This window comes from Fundulus heteroclitus, chromosome 20 (genome assembly GCF_011125445.2).
Source record: "Fundulus heteroclitus isolate FHET01 chromosome 20, MU-UCD_Fhet_4.1, whole genome shotgun sequence".
NCBI classification, from domain to species: domain Eukaryota; kingdom Metazoa; phylum Chordata; class Actinopteri; order Cyprinodontiformes; family Fundulidae; genus Fundulus; species Fundulus heteroclitus.
In genome coordinates this window covers 21,495,007-21,511,728 of record NC_046380.1, presented here as the reverse complement: position 1 = coordinate 21,511,728, position 16,722 = coordinate 21,495,007, and the positions used below count along the sequence as shown (strand labels likewise).

The window sequence follows — 16,722 nt, the reverse complement described above, 5'->3', positions numbered from 1 at the left end:
AGACTTTTAAGGGAATATCTCTGTGTGAGCTTTGCACATCTAAAGACTAAAATTGTTCTTACTCTTTCTTTGAAAAACAACTCAAGCTCAGTCAGATTGTATAGTCACAAATACTCAGCTGTATTCAGGTCTGAACATTGACCTGGCGAGTCTTACATGCTTTAATCCTGACCATTCCCTTGTAAGTCTGGCTACATGTCTAGGGTTGTTTTCTTGCTGGAAATTGAATCGATTCAAGTCACAAGTCTTTTATAGCCAGTTAAACTATATCTTTCAGAATATTTGTTTTTGGTGGGGCTGGGGTCCGTTTCTAATCTTGATAACCGCTTTGTGTTGAGAAGCATTCTATAAATGGTGCTATAAATAAAGTTTACTGGCTTACTGACCTGGTCTGGAGAGGGACGGTGACCGGCATGTGGTGGTCCTCGGGCCGGGCCTCCGCGATGATGGGGTGATGGGTGGCGAGGATGCTGGGCATGGTGAGGATGTTGGGGATGCTGAGGGTGCTGAGGATGAGGATGCTGTGGGTGTGGTCCCTGTGGGGGAGGACCATGTGGATGCTGGGGGTGAGGGTGCTGTGGAGTCGGATGTCCATGTGGGTGCTGTGGCACATGCTGGGGGTGTTGTTGGTGGGGGTGCTGTGGTTGAGGGGGGCGTGGATGCTGTTGGTGTTGAGGAAGTGGTTGAGGATGCTGAGGGTGCTGTGGGTGCTGTGGGTGTTGTTGGTGTTGTGGGTGCTGAGGGTACTGGGGCTGTGGTTGTTGTGGATGTGGGGGCTGTGGCTGGGCTTGTGGGTGTTGTAGGTGCTGTGGATGTTGAGCGTGGGGGGCGTGTGGATAAGGAGACTGCTGAGCATGGGGAGGATGGGGGTACTGGGGCTGTGGCTGAGGCTGGGCATGTGTCGGCTGTGGCTGGTGATGAGGGGCATGTTGATGATACTGTTCATCCTCATAGTTGTCAGCTATCAACTTCATTCTGCTTTGTGTCTGTAACAAGAAAACAATATTACATCATTAGTTGCTGTTTGAAAATGCCATCCCTTAACATCAAGAAGTAAAAACTAGCACAAAAACCTACGTTTATAAGATAATGTACGTCCAACAGAGAAAACAAGGTTGCAAAATGTGCTACAATCTGGGTCTGGGTCAAAGTTACTCTTTTCAAACACCAGTAATAATAATAATAATAATAATAATAATAATAATAATAATAATAATAATAATAATAATAATAATACATGTTTTTTGTAACCGCATTGGAAACTGTTTCCCTTACTCCTAGCCGTTTTCCTGTAAACCTTGTCATATATGTATCATTATTAATTATTAACCTTGTGCAAATATTACACATCATAAATTTTATTATCAATGTAAATAAAGATATGCAAAAGCAGCCCTAGGCTTCTCTTCGATAATGCAGAGCAGCAGAAATATTCTCTCTCCGACACAAAATTATAGCATTTTAGCGCTGGGAACTGGCCTCTCAAACGAAGACTTTTCACCTTATATGAACAAGATTACATGAAATAACTATTTTGTAACACAACATGGCTCAGGGTATTTGCAACTCTGCACATTTTAATCATTAGCAAGATTCAAGAATCTTGGATTGCCTTAAAATAACCCTTAAGAGGCTGAATGGGCATTGAGTTGGATGATTTCAGTCCCACCAGTCAGTGTAACACTTAAGAAAGAACAAAGTTTGCTCCTAAAAAGAGCTTGTGGAGCAAGTTAATCCATTTGTTTTACAATGCTTCAAATGAGCTAGCTGTGCAGTGGTACTAACATGTTGTTTGAGTTGGTGCATTAGTTTGTCCCGCTCTCTTTTCAAGGCCAGCACCTCGTCCTGGGTCTTCTTTTTGTTGGAAGCAGACAGTTCCAGCAATGCAATATTGGCGTCTTTCTCACTAATGGCCGCCAGCAGAGCTTGTTGTCTGAAAAAAAAAAAGTTCCCATACATGTAGCCTATTAAAACCTGAATACAACGTATAACATTTGTCAAACTGAAAACTGCTACAAAACGTTTTAACTACATTTGTGGCAAATCCTGTTCATATCCAACACTGGTCCACTACTACCTGTGGGTAGTAGTGGAACAGTGTAATACAGCCTCAAAATTGAAGGGGCTGACAAATGCTCCAGGAGTCTTTTGAAAAGTCTTGTTTAGTAATATTGTAGCTTAATTAGTGTTTGTAGCTTATGTGTTACTGTAGTCTCCATTTAATGTAACACACTTGTGTGATCCTACTAGAAAACATAAAATGTATTTATTCATTATTAGTTTCTTACATATACCAGTTACATTAGGTAGTGCAAATGAAACCCTAGACAGCAATTATTTTATTCTATAATACTTCAAAATATGTTATTTATTAATGTGCAAGAAGACTGTTCAAGCTGCAAAGATAACAATCCTAACCATGCTGTGAGTTTTTTTTTAGGTCTGCAGACATAATCTGCTAAAGTTTTACAAGGATGCATCAGAATTTTTATCATGATAATTGTTTTGATAAGTGATGATAAAAAAATCAAATAACGTCCTTTCGCTTTAGCGGAAAACAGTGAGGTTTTCCACTATTAAACACACATAGACCTAGAAATGTCTTCAGTTTCAGATTAGAAGTCTTGTTGTTGTTGTTTTTTTATCGTTTTTGGATAAATCATATTGCTTTTTCCGCCTCTGAATAAGGATAATCTTAGGACACCACAGAACAAATACTTAAAATGATCTGTATTTGTTTACTGTGCTTCCAAGGAGCTGTCCAAAAAAAGGTTAAAAAATAAAATAACTTGACTTCTATTCTGAAGCAAAAGGGAAGACAAAATAAGAAATGCTAGGTCTAAAGAAATATCTACAGCAAACGAACAGTATCTGAAAGTCATGCTTTTAAAACTTCTTGTAAACTATTGTTGTGAATTCGCCTCCAACTATGCATGCACTCTAGTCATGCTGGTTAATGCATACTCTACACATATCTAAGACCACTGCAGCCAGTTGCCGTAATTCTGCAATCAGAATGATGCTCTGTTTTGCCTAACCTTCCAAATTTGCATGCTAAATATCTTAATTTAATATCAATTGCATGTGTTATATTTAAATGAATGATTTCTTCTTCATTTAGCACTAGCTTGACAGAAAAAACAAAAAAAAAAAAACATAACATACTTATGTAGTCACTGTAAATAAAGTAAAGCTGTAAGAGTTTATGAAAAAGTAGAAGAAAAAAAAAACACTCCAGCAAGGGACCTCTCAAGCATGGCTTGAGAGGTCAATCCTCCTTTAGCTAATCCTATGTGCTAAACATTAGCTATTTGGAAATCCCCTTATGGGTACTAAATACTGTTTTTGTCTGTCTGTATTTTCTCTAGTATTTTTTTATAGATTCAGCTAAAGAAAACAGAGCATAATTTAACTGACAACTTGTACATTTAAAATACAATAGATTATTTGCTAAGCTGTCTGTCCTGTTGAGCCAAGACTGGTTAATAGAGTAAATTTGGGAGCTCCCTTAAGTTTTTAACTTCGAGTTAAGTGGTTAGAGTAATTTAATTGAGTGTTCTGAGTTATCTTTGTAGTTAAAAATACAATAAATGAAATTGTATTTGAAATTTATTAGCCAAAGTGAAACTGTCAAGTTAGCAACAATACTGACTTCATTTCAAGGATCTCCTCCAGCTGCTTCCTGCGCTCTTGTCTCATGTTAGTGAGATGGGTGTCCCTCTCCTGTAAAGACTGCTGTGTGGAGGAGAGACGCTGCTTGGTGGCATCTAGCTCCTGCCTCGTCCTTTCCAGCGTGCTCATCAGCTCCTCCAGCTGACAGATAGCATTACATTGGGGTAAACAGAAAACACACAATGACTTAGTGCAAACACAGGAAGAGCTGCTGAGAAGTGGGCATAGACATACTCTATATATGAGTTTTAAAGGGGTGTCCAACTCCAACTCCCTCAGGGGCCGGTGTCTTCCAAGTTTTAGATTTGCCCCTGCTCCAACACATCTGATTTAAATGACTGAATTTCCTCCTCAGTATGTAATCGAGGTTTGCATTGGCCTACTAACTAAGCACTCATTGAGTCTGGTTTAGTTGAACAAGGACAACATCTAAAACATGTGTGTCGCTGGCCCTTGAGGACCGACATTGGACGCCACTGTTCAAAAGGCTCATTTGAAATGTTCATTTTCAAGGTGGAATGATTATACAGCAGCAACTTCAATGATGTTTAAAAAAGCAGAAGTGGATGCATCATTTCCAAAATGACGTGAAAGTTCTCCAGTCTTCACAGGTCACAATTACAGATAGTGTCCAAAATGTTTATACATACAAACCCATTTATATGTTTATAAATGTACCCAGTAGGTTTCAGAGAAAACACAAAAATGTTTTGTATCCATCAGGCTCCTGGCATAGTTTATTTAAATTGGTTTATTTACTTGTATTGACCCTTATTTTAAGAATATTCCTTAAATGATCAAAGGTCTTAAAAACCTCATTTTGACTCTGTCAAAGACACCACATGTGATTGTGGCCAAATAGCTTAATCTTCGTCTTGTCTGACCATTAAATCTTTGCTAAAAATAAATTTAACCTGTCCACATGGGCAGCTGCAGATTCCAGTTGAGCTTGAAGATGTGTTTTAGAGCAGACACTTCTTTCGAGATAGGGATGATCTCAGTCTATGTTATTGGTAAACTTTATGTGGACAGTGGTAGTGGTGTCCCAACAATTTCCAATTTATAATAGTCTCAATCTTGTTAATTATTTCTTGCCTATCTTTCTCTAGTCATGGACATACAGTAGTATGGACTGTGTTTTTTAGGAAACCAACCAGTTAAAATAATCTCTGCAAATTCTGCCATCAAGAGTGATTAAATATCTAACAAGAACTGTGCCAGAAGCTTGTTGATGGAAACAAAAATATGGTTTCCCTGACACCTGTTGGGGTCTTTAATCCAAACCATAGCAGCATGTATGTACATATTTAAGCTTCTTTTGATTAGAGTAAATTCACAATTCAAACTTGTGCACCCATATTTTGCCATTTAAAATCCTTGAAGTTGTTGACAACATAACCATCACACCCCGTATAAGGGATGTTTATGCCAACTCCGAGTGTATTTAAATTTCTCAATGATATTGTGGGTATTCACCAATCAGAGCTAACTGTTTCAGAAAAATAAATGAAATCCTAACCTTTAGGTGGTGACCACCTTCTAAAGAGCCTTCCTTACGGGGATCTTGTCCTAAGCCTTTCTTGTCCCCTTGGAGTCCCAGTTTGATGTTGGAGCCCTTCTTGGTCTGATCTTTACCTCCTTGCCTGTAATACCACACAATTTTAGAACTTCTGTGTACCAAAACAGCAAGCAAATCAAATCTAAGGGAAGCTAAGATGTGAGAAGGGCACATTACACAAAGAACAACAATGAGTACAAACGGAAAAAAATTGTCAGTCATGAGATCAGTAACAACGCATGAGTAATCCCACATGAACTGAGCCTCATATCATTGTTGAGGGGGCTGAAAGGTTTCAGTGCAGATGTTTGGATCAACATCGGTAGAGATGGATAACGAGGGGAGCAGGGAAATGTCTTACCTGGGAGCTAAACTGCAGATAGGTAGATTTAAAGGTAGAAGACAATAGGATTAAGGACATGTGAAGAAAACGTTGGAAGCAGGACAAAACACACAGAAGAAAACTAAAAGAAAAACATCCTTGGAAGATCACGTTGTGGTATAATCATCCAACAACATTACAGACACGCCGCTTATATACTGACGCAGCTTTAACAGGATGCACTTTCTCTGAACAACATGGAGCGCTGTGCATCTGCTGCCAAGCCTAGGAGTGGCAGACATGCAGTCAGTCAGGCAAAATCTTAGCCGGGCAAAAGATGAGGACGCAAAAGGGAGGCAGGGAAGGAAGGAAAGCTGATAACAGTTTGAGTAGGTGACAGAGTTTGGAAGAGCATTAGTTGAAAATGCAGGAGATTCATTAATAGAGCAGACTTGATCGGACTCGGGCCAGATCCAACAAAGTACAGCACCCCACACTGAGGGTGCAGCTTTTGTCATGCAGAACACTTTGCTGAGTGTTGTCTTCAGGGTCTATTAGGGTTAGCTAGAAAGGGCAGCTGGGGCAGACTGCGAGGTAGAAACTGGGAAAGAGAGAAGACGTTAGGTGAAGTTATTTTGATGAAAATGTCAATGGAAAGATGCAAGCGTCCCAGAATCGAACAAACAGAGACAAACATATAGTTTAAATGAAAAGGGATCAAATGTGCCCATAGGAAAGGGATGTCTAACATCTGAGGACATACTGTTTACAAAAGCATGAACAGACAGCCACCAAAACAAATATAATAAGAAATGGCGTGTGTGTGTGTGTGCACGTTTATCTTTGTGTATGTGTGCGTGTTGTTGTCCACGCCTATTCAACATGGTACATGAGTAGGGAAAGGATGTGCAGTGAAATCAATCTAAATGAAGATTAAAAGCTGCTGAAACAATCACACCATTGCCTTGTGCACACAGTGCCTTGCAAGAGTATTCAGTCCACATAACTTTATTCACATTTTGTCAAACCGCCTCCACAAACTTCATATTCTTTTTTTGTAGTGAATACCTGCGAAGTGGATTAACATATATACCTGATCTTATCTTTTAGTTTTACCCAATCAAAACTATGGCAAAGTATGACATGCATATGCATTCAGCCCCAATTACTCTGATACCCCTGAATAAATCTAGTGCAACTGATCTCATAATTCATATAATTAGGAAGTTAAGTTCCTGTGTGAAGTTTAATCTCAGTACATGTACAGCTACTGGGTAGGTCTGTTATAGGCTGCAAAAGAATTAAGAGTGGAGTGGAGGTTCACATTCAGCCAGAGCTAGGATGAAATGGACAGCTTTGTGAATCACATTTAAAATCTAGAACACCGTTGTACAAATGGTGTTTACCAATACACTAGAAGATGTGTCTCTATATGTGCTAAGCTGGTAGAGACAAACCCCAAAGGAACTGGAGTTAAACTACCAAAGAACTATCAAATATAATTTAAATAAGATACGCTCAAGTTTGAGGTGGCTAAGTGACAAAATGTGGAAATGTTTAAGACATGACAATAACAAACATAAGCATTTTTAATCAACATATTAATAATTGTTGGTCCCATAAATTGTAAAATGTGGTATCCGTGATCTGTAAAATGTGACTTTACTGTTCATCATTGCATATTCAAGCAAATAAATAAAACAAACAGAAAAATAAAGTAGCATTTGCTACTCAGTAAATCAAAGGAACACCACAACATGTTCCTGCCTAAATATACAGATTATTATATATGCACAATCCTGTGCAAATGTCTTTAGTCATCCATCTTTTCAGCTTGGTGCCAAGGAGCCAAACTTTCCTGTATTTATTTCATGTGTTCTTGATCAATAGTTCTTCAGGCTTTCTGGGGGTCTCACTATTTCAGTCAACAAAGGCAGCACCATTTTCAGTGAAAGTTTATTTCTTTATTTGTTAAGTGACTTAAGGTGCTCATAATTTTACTCCTCTTCCTTTTGTACTTTTGCACATTTGATCATTTAGATTTTTTCAGGGATGAAAATGACTATGCATATATCCTATGCATATATTTTAATCTACATTGAGGATGATTAATACCTTTGACAATAACTGACTTAAAGTACCATATTTTTTGGACTATAAGGTGTACTTATAATCCTTAAATTTTCTCAAAAATTAATGGTGTACCTTATAATCCTTGTGTGGCTTATATATGGTTACCGTTGTGCTTACTGACCGATTTTATGTGGTAAAGTGCGCTCAAAAATCTGTTAAAATGTGTAAGTACGACTTTGGTAAACAACGAAGCCGCTTTGCTCAATGGATATTCGGAGCATTACGGTACACTGTGTCACTACCTGATCGGACCCTTTAGCAGTCTACAAGACTGCCTGACTGTAAAGTGGAAACTTAAAGCGGGTTCATGTAAAGGCCCTCACATACTCGGATGTAGTTCACTCTGCGGAGGTCTCGAGGTGGACTCTGTGTGGACTCCACGCATTCAGTTATGCGTTACACTATAAACTTTGCGGTGGCAAGAAGTCTTTACATCGAACTGCTTTATATGTGACACCAAGCTTGATACACTGAGCTGCTCCAAGCAGGCGGTCACAAGGATGCGCAGCATCACAGTCCCTCTCTGTTCTCACTGACAGATATGAGGTGGGAGTCTGCTGGAAAAGAAACGGCTCTAGGTGCTCAGCTAAATAATCACACATTTTACTATCTGTTCCGCCACTTCGTCCCACTGGCAAAAAGTCTGGGAATTGTAGGAATTTGTCATAAGAGATGTAGGCAACAGTATGCTTGACTATGAAGGGTCAAACATCCGCGGAGAGTCAGTGCGGAGTTCACCAAGATCACAGTAAATGCGCAGTACGCCCGAGTATGTGGGGTCCTTTAGGCAGCCTGCGCCCGGAGTACGCACTAGCAACAATAAACCTAGTACGTTATTTCAATATAAAACTTACGTTTATTTTGACCTAATGTTAGAAACAGAGCAGTGTAGTCCAACTACTTTGTCCTCCTGACAGAGACAGATAGCTCTCTCTCTCTCAGGAGAGAGCTGTGTACGTGAAGGGATGGAGTTATATTACACACTTGGGAAGAATATTTAGTGTGCTTTATAATCTGGTGCACTTTATATAAGACAAAGACCCACACAGATAGGTTAATTCACTGTGCGCCTTATAATATGGTGCGCTTATGGTCTGAAAAATACAGTAATTTTCTGTATAGTACTTAAAGTCTACTGCAGGGATCATGTATGTCATATTTCATCCCTTTAATGGCAAGATCAGAGCCATAATCAGTGGAAATGCAGTGTAATCTTCAGAAAATCAAAAAGTATTAAAGAAAGGTCTTAAAGTCAAGGGAAGAACCAATGTTGTGTCTGCACATAACAGACAACTGTGTAATGACCAAATCTTAAACTTCATCCTTAGGAATTTTGCTAGAAGCAGTCTGTCACAAAGATTACATTTGTTCCAATTTCTTTGGTTTACCGGTAATAACACCCCATTTCGACAAACACAAAATATAACCTAAATGAGCAAATAGCACCCAGAATTTTTGACCACTTTAAGCTTAAAGAACTATTGGTCAAGATCACTCTTTCAAAAGAGAAATGCAAGAAAACCTGGGTCCTTAGGAGGAAAATAGGAATACATTAGAGATGGTTTTGTTCTTTTGCACAGGAAAATGCATCTTTAGCAATTAACTTTTGAACAAAAAAAAATGAACATGCAACATTTTACATGTCATGCACACCTCAAACAAACACATGCTCCATAACTAAGGTCCAAACTGATAAAATGCAATCAAAGAACAGATGCAGATAGTCGTTGAGAAATAAACAAAATTAACGGATCCAGGAGTCTTTGTATCATGTGCAGGAGAGAGTAATGAAAACATGGACATTAAACAAGCCTGCCACTGCGATACAAAGAGCTGTGCACCCTACAGAGAGCAGAGAGAACCAGGCCAATGGGTAAAACCAGATGCAGTTGGAGCAGTTGCAGTCCAAGATTTTAAATCAGGCAGCCGAGCTGAGTTGAAGTGCCAGGACAGAGCACTCACTTTCCCAGGAAATCCCACACCATGCCCCCTATCTGCTGAGGGGCGGCAGACACAGAAGGGAGCGGGTCAGGGGGAGCTCTCCCACCAGAACGAGGAGTATGGCGAGGGGCAGTGGATGGGGGGCTTTTAAAAAATTATTTAGAAAAGGAGGGCACAAGATATTTGCAAAAGAGGTGAAGGACAGATTGAAAATTAAGAATCAAATTTGTGAATGGATTAGGACGGAATTAACAGAGGTCAAGGTTGACCGATGATGGGAGGTAAAGATAGAGACAGAGGGAATACAGGAAGAAAAAAGTGGGTAAGAAAGGCAAAAAAGAACAAGAAAACTCAGTTAATCACATTTGGTGAAATACTTAACAAAGATGTCAACTGAATGGGCACTATCACTTATATGTAACATGTATCTTATCTAAATAATGAGTATGTGGCAGGAGAGAAGAGGAAGTCGCAGCAGGTATGTGTAGGTCTCAGAACATTCAACCAATGTAGATTTTTGAAGTTGCCCCACTCCATCAGCTAAACAACAAGTAAAGAACAATTTTAGTAAAAACTTTTCAAATATCCCATCTAAATACTGCACAAATACCAGACTGAAAAAAACACATTTACAGAAATCAATAAATCATGTGACAGGAGGGCTTCTAGTCTTTCCAAATAATGACAGAAACTGATTTTTCAAAGTCAAAGCCTAAAAAAGCCTATCTTATTCTGAAATGTATCACATGTAAACACTGCCATGTTGTGGTAGCATCCTTCTTTGGTGTGTCAGTTGTTACAAAAGGAAGAAGTCTCGGTTAACCCTCACTGATACCGTTTTCAGTATCAGTGAAGGGTTTAATATAAGTCAAAAGAAACATAAAAAGTGTAAGCTTCTAGGAAGCAACATGTACTTTCAGCAGGTAGGTTGTACATTCGGGCTGCCACAATGGCAAAATAAGTGTTTGTTTAAAATAATGAGCTGAACCTACTGCAGCAAAGTTGCTGTGTTATTCTTTTTAGAACTTATATTTCAGGTAATGTGGAAAATTTTCAACGGATCACTGACTGGCCCGGTACCAGGCCGAGAGGCGAGTGCTCATTTTTCGCATTCTTAAAAAGTAATTAAAACATGCTCATATTTTTATTCCTAAATCCCTTGACGGAGGAGGCTTTAATATTTCTAAAACATTTTTGCAGAAATATTTTTTTTTCTACATATACTATTGGATTTACAGCATTTTGAATACAGAAGATGCCATTTAAAGGTCTAACAAACATGGCGGACTCTTCTGAAAAAAATGCTTCAGGAGACAGATATGTTCTTGCTCCGTCCCTCGTGACTGGTATCCTTGGAAACAAGAGAGTTGCACCTTTCCAATAACCCATTGCAAATCTTTTTTCTGGTTATAAAAGTGGTAGTCACTTTTAACCTATTCAAGTGACCTATTAGTAACTTTGCCTTATAGTGCTAATTGCTACTACAAGCCGTTGAGGATTAAAATTAAAATGTATAAAATTTCAAATCCGCAATCATTTTTGCCACGGTGGAGCAGTTGTTAGCACTGCCTTGCAGCCGGAAGACCCTGGATCCAAACCTCAGCCTGGGACCCTTCTGAGTAGAGTTTGCATGTACTCCCAATGCATGAAGTTTTCCTCTCCAGGTCTGGTATCCTTGGAAGCTAAAGAGCCATACCTTTCCAACAACCTATCACAGGTTTTTGTCCGACGTTGTCAGGTGACACAATTTACATACGGAATGGAGGTTATAAAAAAAGGCTTCTGGAAAACAAGGCTTCTGTTTTTTCTTGGAACCTTGCAACAATTTTTTTATTCAAATGTACATTGTGTTGTGTGTGTGTGTGTGTGTGTGTGTGTGTGTGTGTGTGTGTGTGTGTGTGTGTGTGTGTGTGTGTGTGTGTGTGGTTGAAGGACAATCAAGTCTTTCTAAGTCTCTCTACAGTCCAGAAAAATGGAAATTAAGTTAATTGATAATTTCAGATCGAAATCTTTGTCATCGCAGTACATTCCAACAACATTTTTTCCACTTTTCCTCAGGGAGCAATGGGCAGTTTACAGTACCTGGGGAGCAATCTGGGGCTAAAGGTCTTGCTCAGGGAGTAAGGGAGTCTTTGGGGTTTAAACTGGGTACTTGCGGCCTTTTCAGTATGCAAGTGCACTGCTCTAACCACTAGGCCACCATGAGTGTTTGTGTGTGGCCCTGTTAAGGATCTGTGACTTGTCCAGAGTGCAGCCCGCCTCTAAACCAATGACTAATGGAGATCAACACCAGTACACCTAAACCCTACCACCCACCCCAGTCCTGAAGCAGACCAAGTACACACACCATGGTGGGCTCTCCCCAGGATAACAGCCCACAACATTGACCAGCAAATAAAAGAAGCTGTCCAAGAACAATAAGTTTGAAAAGCGAGACTCTGTGGCCTTTATCAGGCATTCAAACAAGTCCAACTCCATTCACGAACTTCAAGAATCAGAAGATGACTATCCTTGAGCAAACGGCTGGAACATAAGCATGGGCAAGTGGAACTAAATAGATTATAGCTTGATGTTAAAAACGCACCGATTACAAACAAACTCCACTGTGCCACAAAACCCAATAATTTGCAAATAAAAACTTCCACAATAACCAAATTATGAAAGCAAACAAGGTTACAGAGGGAGAATGGACAGAACAAACACAGAGGTAGAAAAAACAAGTGGCGTAGAGGATAAAACAGGAATAAAAACTAACTTTGCTTTCATTGAATAGGGTGATACAGATAATGGCAGCTAGATTTTCTTTGTATTTAATAAGATTGTCACAGATTATTAATATCAATTTTTGTACACTAAATCCTTGGTAACTGGTATGAGAGATGACGAACCCTACATAGTCAGAAATGTTACTCACCTTTCCAGCTCGGCAATCTTCTTGTCCTTGTCATTCTTCTCGGTCTCCACCTCTCGCAGGATGTCCAGGAGCCTCTCCACCTCCGACTGAGCCTTGCTTGCCTCGTCTTTGTAGTAGCTCACTTCCTTTTCCAGCAGCTTTACTCGGTCCACATAATCCGGGTTTCCTCGGGAACCTGAGTGTTGCTGCTCCACCTCATGAGCCTTCTGCATCCATGTAACAAGGACAGATACACAGAATTAGTTAATATTAACTTGCAATCAGAGCCATGAAAAGCAACTCACAGTGTTGTCCTGTGCTTTGTAGTCTTGTGGTAGATCCGTCTCTGTCTCCCTGTCTTTGTGAATGCAGTGTAATGCTAAGTAGAGTAAACATTGTGAACCAGGCCATCATTACTGGTGCTGGCTCATTAGCTTTAACAGAGCTATTATGTAGCTCTATAAATATGTCCCTCTGAGATTCCCAGTCATCTCACACTTAGTATGCAGAGTGCAGGACAGTGTTTGTTTGTCTTAAGTCTCAACAGAATAATAAAAATCAGTAAAAAAATCATGAAAGGAAGGAATAATCAAAATCAAGACTCTGTTTTGGCCATAAAAGACAAATCTCCTCACTACTTAAAATGAATTTTCCATTTGATTTACTACAAAGATACAAATCACCCTTGGGACACAAACAAACCCACGTAAGGTGCAAAGGTTTTACAGAGCCATCCGCCAAAACACAGCAGCGATCTCCACCCACGGCTCGTACAAACGCTACCAGCACCACACTGATAAAAACGAGAAGCGCCGCAACAATAACAACATGCAACAAAACATGCAAACCCAACAAAGCTGAAACAGTGTTTGCATTTCTCAATTGACTGTGCGCAGAAAGAGAAGCAAGAGCAGTTTAGCGCTAACATTTTCAGCATGTGGAACAACATTAAAGTGGGTTGAAAACAGAATTATGGCATTATTTTTCAGCTATAACCCTTAACTAGTGCCAGGCTAGTGTGCCTTGCAAAGCTATTTACAGCCCCTTAAAGTTTTTTCTCCATTTTGTCTCATTGTAACGACTAACCTTGCTATATTTAGTCAGATTTTATGTAACAGACAAACACAAAGTAATATATAATTGCAGATAATAGATAATCTGCTGAAAGGTAAACCTCTGCCACAGTCTCAAGTTGTTTTCTAGCCTCTCAAAGTTTTTTCTCTAGAACTGCTCTGTATTTAGGTCCACCCCTCTTCTACCTTTACCAGCTTCCAAGTCCCCGATGAACAAAATCCCCACAGCATGATATTATCCTCACCATCATTCATTATTGGGATGTTGTGTTCAGAGTGATATGCAGTTTTAGTTTTCCACTATGTAAAACAAAACGTTCAAGTCTGGTGTTGTCTGATCAGTATCAGAATATCAGTTTCACTTTATAATCGGTTATAGTCGGTTCATGCAGAATCTCTGGTGCCACACTAACCCCTCATAATTTCAAAAAAACATTTGAGTAATTTATGCTTTAATTTGTTATATTTTTGAGGGTGCTAAGTACCTTGCAGTACTCAATTCCGTCATTTTCCCATTTCTCTTGCCCACTCTTCAAAATGGAAAGATAAGAGGTTATGCCATTCAAGCGGGGCAGATTTGTGTTGATATTCATTGTTTAGGTTTTGTGTACTAGAAAATACTTTCTTACCTACACTTCATAATCTTAAGAGGTATGGAAATATTTGAAAGATCTAAAGTGACTGGAATTGTGACAAACAAGGTTGGACAATGAGACATGTTTAACTTGCCAACACTCACAACCAGGAAGAGGGTAAGGGAAATAAAACAATAACAAAAAAAATTCAAACCCATCTTCAGCAAGGGTGGCAACAGCAGTGGACAGTGCTAGAAAATATCCCACGAGTCTCTTTATTGTGGCTTGCTGCTCTCAAACAGTAGCCAAATTGTTGCGTTTTTATGACGCTCCTCGGGCTGTTTTGATTCTGTTAAATGCAACTTCGAACGCTTTCAAACATCTGCAGTGCCGAATGTTCTAGCTTGAATTTTGCTGAAGCTTACTGTTGTTGGAATAATCACGATTATAAAAAATGAGTTATAACTCACAACTAAATTAACACTTAGGTTTGAACAAAAAATGCAATAAATCCTAATAAATGTTCTTGAGTAATGTGGCAACAATGTAAATTTAAGCTGACAAAAATACAAACGATTCTCACTGTGTCACACGATTTTCACACATATACACACACACACATATACACACACACACACACACACACACACACACACACACACACATACATCAATCACGGCACAAGGACATTGCACAGGACTCTCAGTTTAGTTTGAAGCTCGTAATATCCGTACAGTGCAAATGGGCAACATGCATGCCGATGGGGGAAAGCAGTGCCTGTGCTTGGTCTCGCCATGATCACCATCTAGCATATTTCAAAGAACTTCTCAGTGTCCTCATGCTTTCAAAATGTGCGCCTCAGGCCTCAGGAGAGGGACTTACAGGATTGTTCATGTGACTGAATAGCTGCTCAGCTTGCTACATTGCCAACAGAGGGGGGTCGAGAAAGGGACATTAGAAAGGAGGGGTGAGGGGGGATTCAGGGAGAGTTAAGTGTTAGGGCTTAGTTTGAGCCAGAGCAGATAACAGTAGGATCAGACATAATAAAGGTTTGTGGCACAGAAAGACAGTTTCAGCACTGTACGTCTTGGTAAAGGTTAACAGCAGCCAAAACACTGACAACAGAGGCTGGGATGATCTGTGGATTATGGAGACAAAGAAGATGGAGGGACACCCTGTTCTGTGTAACACTGGAGCAAAGTATGGCAGCTTGAAGCAGAGGAGGAAACAGTGAAGGCAGCCAGGATCCTAAAGAGCTGTGATTTATATAGCGCTGGGTTGTTTCTTGTTCAGACAAGCTTTCAGTGACTTTTTCTTAACTCTCCCAAAAAAGAATTAACGTATCATACTCTAGCAGAGTTTTAAAATGTTAGACATCGTATTAAACCCACAGCAACTGTCAAATCAAGGTTATTTGTTTCTGGTATATTTGCAAAGGAGAAAGAAAAATATTTTAAGTTGTGTTCTTTAAAGGCATACTATGCAACATTTTTCAGTTAATTAATGTGTTCCATACCGATTTGGATGATTAAATGAGTCATTTCAGGTCGAACAAAGGTTTTCTCGGCCGCCCTGGGGGTCTGTGGGGGAAATACCGCACTTGCAATTGCAAGAGCTCACGGCCCGCACCCACAGAAGTCTCGCTTTACGGCGAGAACTCCATGTGTTTTTGCCCTGCCATTCACTATATGCACGCGCGAAAGCAACAACAAAGAACCGCGTGTTAACGTCAAATAAACATGCAAGCATATCGAGTTTTATTATTATTATTATTATTATTATCATTATTTTTTTTATTTTTTTTATGTTGGCGAGACACTACCGTGGCGGCGGCTGCGGCTTGGCGAGGCGGTGGCGGTAGCGTCTCGCCAACATAAAAAAAAAAAAATAATAATAATAATAATAATAATAATAAAACTGGCGAGGCGCAAGATAGCGCTGCGGGAAGCTTGATGTTCATACCTTCACTGTGTTAGTCATTGTTTGTACTGCCGTTTTTTCCACTTTTCGTTGCGTTCGCCTGTCTGCTAAGCTCAAAACAACCGCGCCTGGCTTGACGGAGGAACCAGAACAGCTGAGCATCTTTACAACAGTGCACTTTTACTTTCGCCCTCTGGGGGGAGCCTCGCTGGAAAATCAACCCCGGTTGCATAGTATACCTTTAAGTGCTTTTTCACATTTTTGCAATTCAAATCATAAACTTAAATGCAATTATCAACATTTTATGTAAGAAACCAACAAAATATTGTGCACAATTGTGAAGTAGAAAAGTTTTCTTATGTTTCTTTTCTTGTGTTATTATTATTATTATTTCAAAAATAAGAATGAAAAGTCTCCCATTCTAACACATGAACTTAATTTGTTTTAAAACACTCTGTTGTAGCTCTGGATGTTCATGGATGTTGTATTCCTGGAAGAAGAACCTCTGCCCCAGTTTCAAGTCTTCTGCTACCTCCAACAAGTTTTCTTTCAGGTTGACTATATTAACTGCCTCTATTTTTTAATTAATTATGGCCAGCTTTCTGGTCCCTGCTTAAAAAAAAGCTTTACCACAG

General features: G+C 39.5%; 1 protein-coding gene across 7 annotated transcripts in view; it reads right to left on the bottom strand.

Annotated features, from left to right (window-relative positions):
• Positions 1-16,722, bottom strand: part of erc2 (ELKS/RAB6-interacting/CAST family member 2) — a 64,031-nt gene that overhangs the window by 6,226 nt on the left and 41,083 nt on the right. For 3 of the 7 annotated variants that reach the window (XM_036152115.1, XM_036152116.1, XM_036152118.1), the window contains 8 exons: positions 15,050-15,085; positions 12,541-12,746; positions 9,648-9,770; positions 5,592-5,603; positions 5,192-5,315; positions 3,653-3,813; positions 1,786-1,933; positions 387-986 (listed from right to left, as the gene is read on the bottom strand). In XM_036152115.1, the coding sequence (XP_036008008.1) occupies positions 387-986; positions 1,786-1,933; positions 3,653-3,813; positions 5,192-5,315; positions 5,592-5,603; positions 9,648-9,770; positions 12,541-12,746; positions 15,050-15,085 (1,410 nt within the window). The remainder of the gene's footprint in view (positions 1-386; positions 987-1,785; positions 1,934-3,652; positions 3,814-5,191; positions 5,316-5,591; positions 5,604-9,647; positions 9,771-12,540; positions 12,747-15,049; positions 15,086-16,722) is intronic. The other 4 variants (XM_012849613.3, XM_021308993.2, XM_036152117.1 and 1 more) reach the window with 4 other exon arrangements.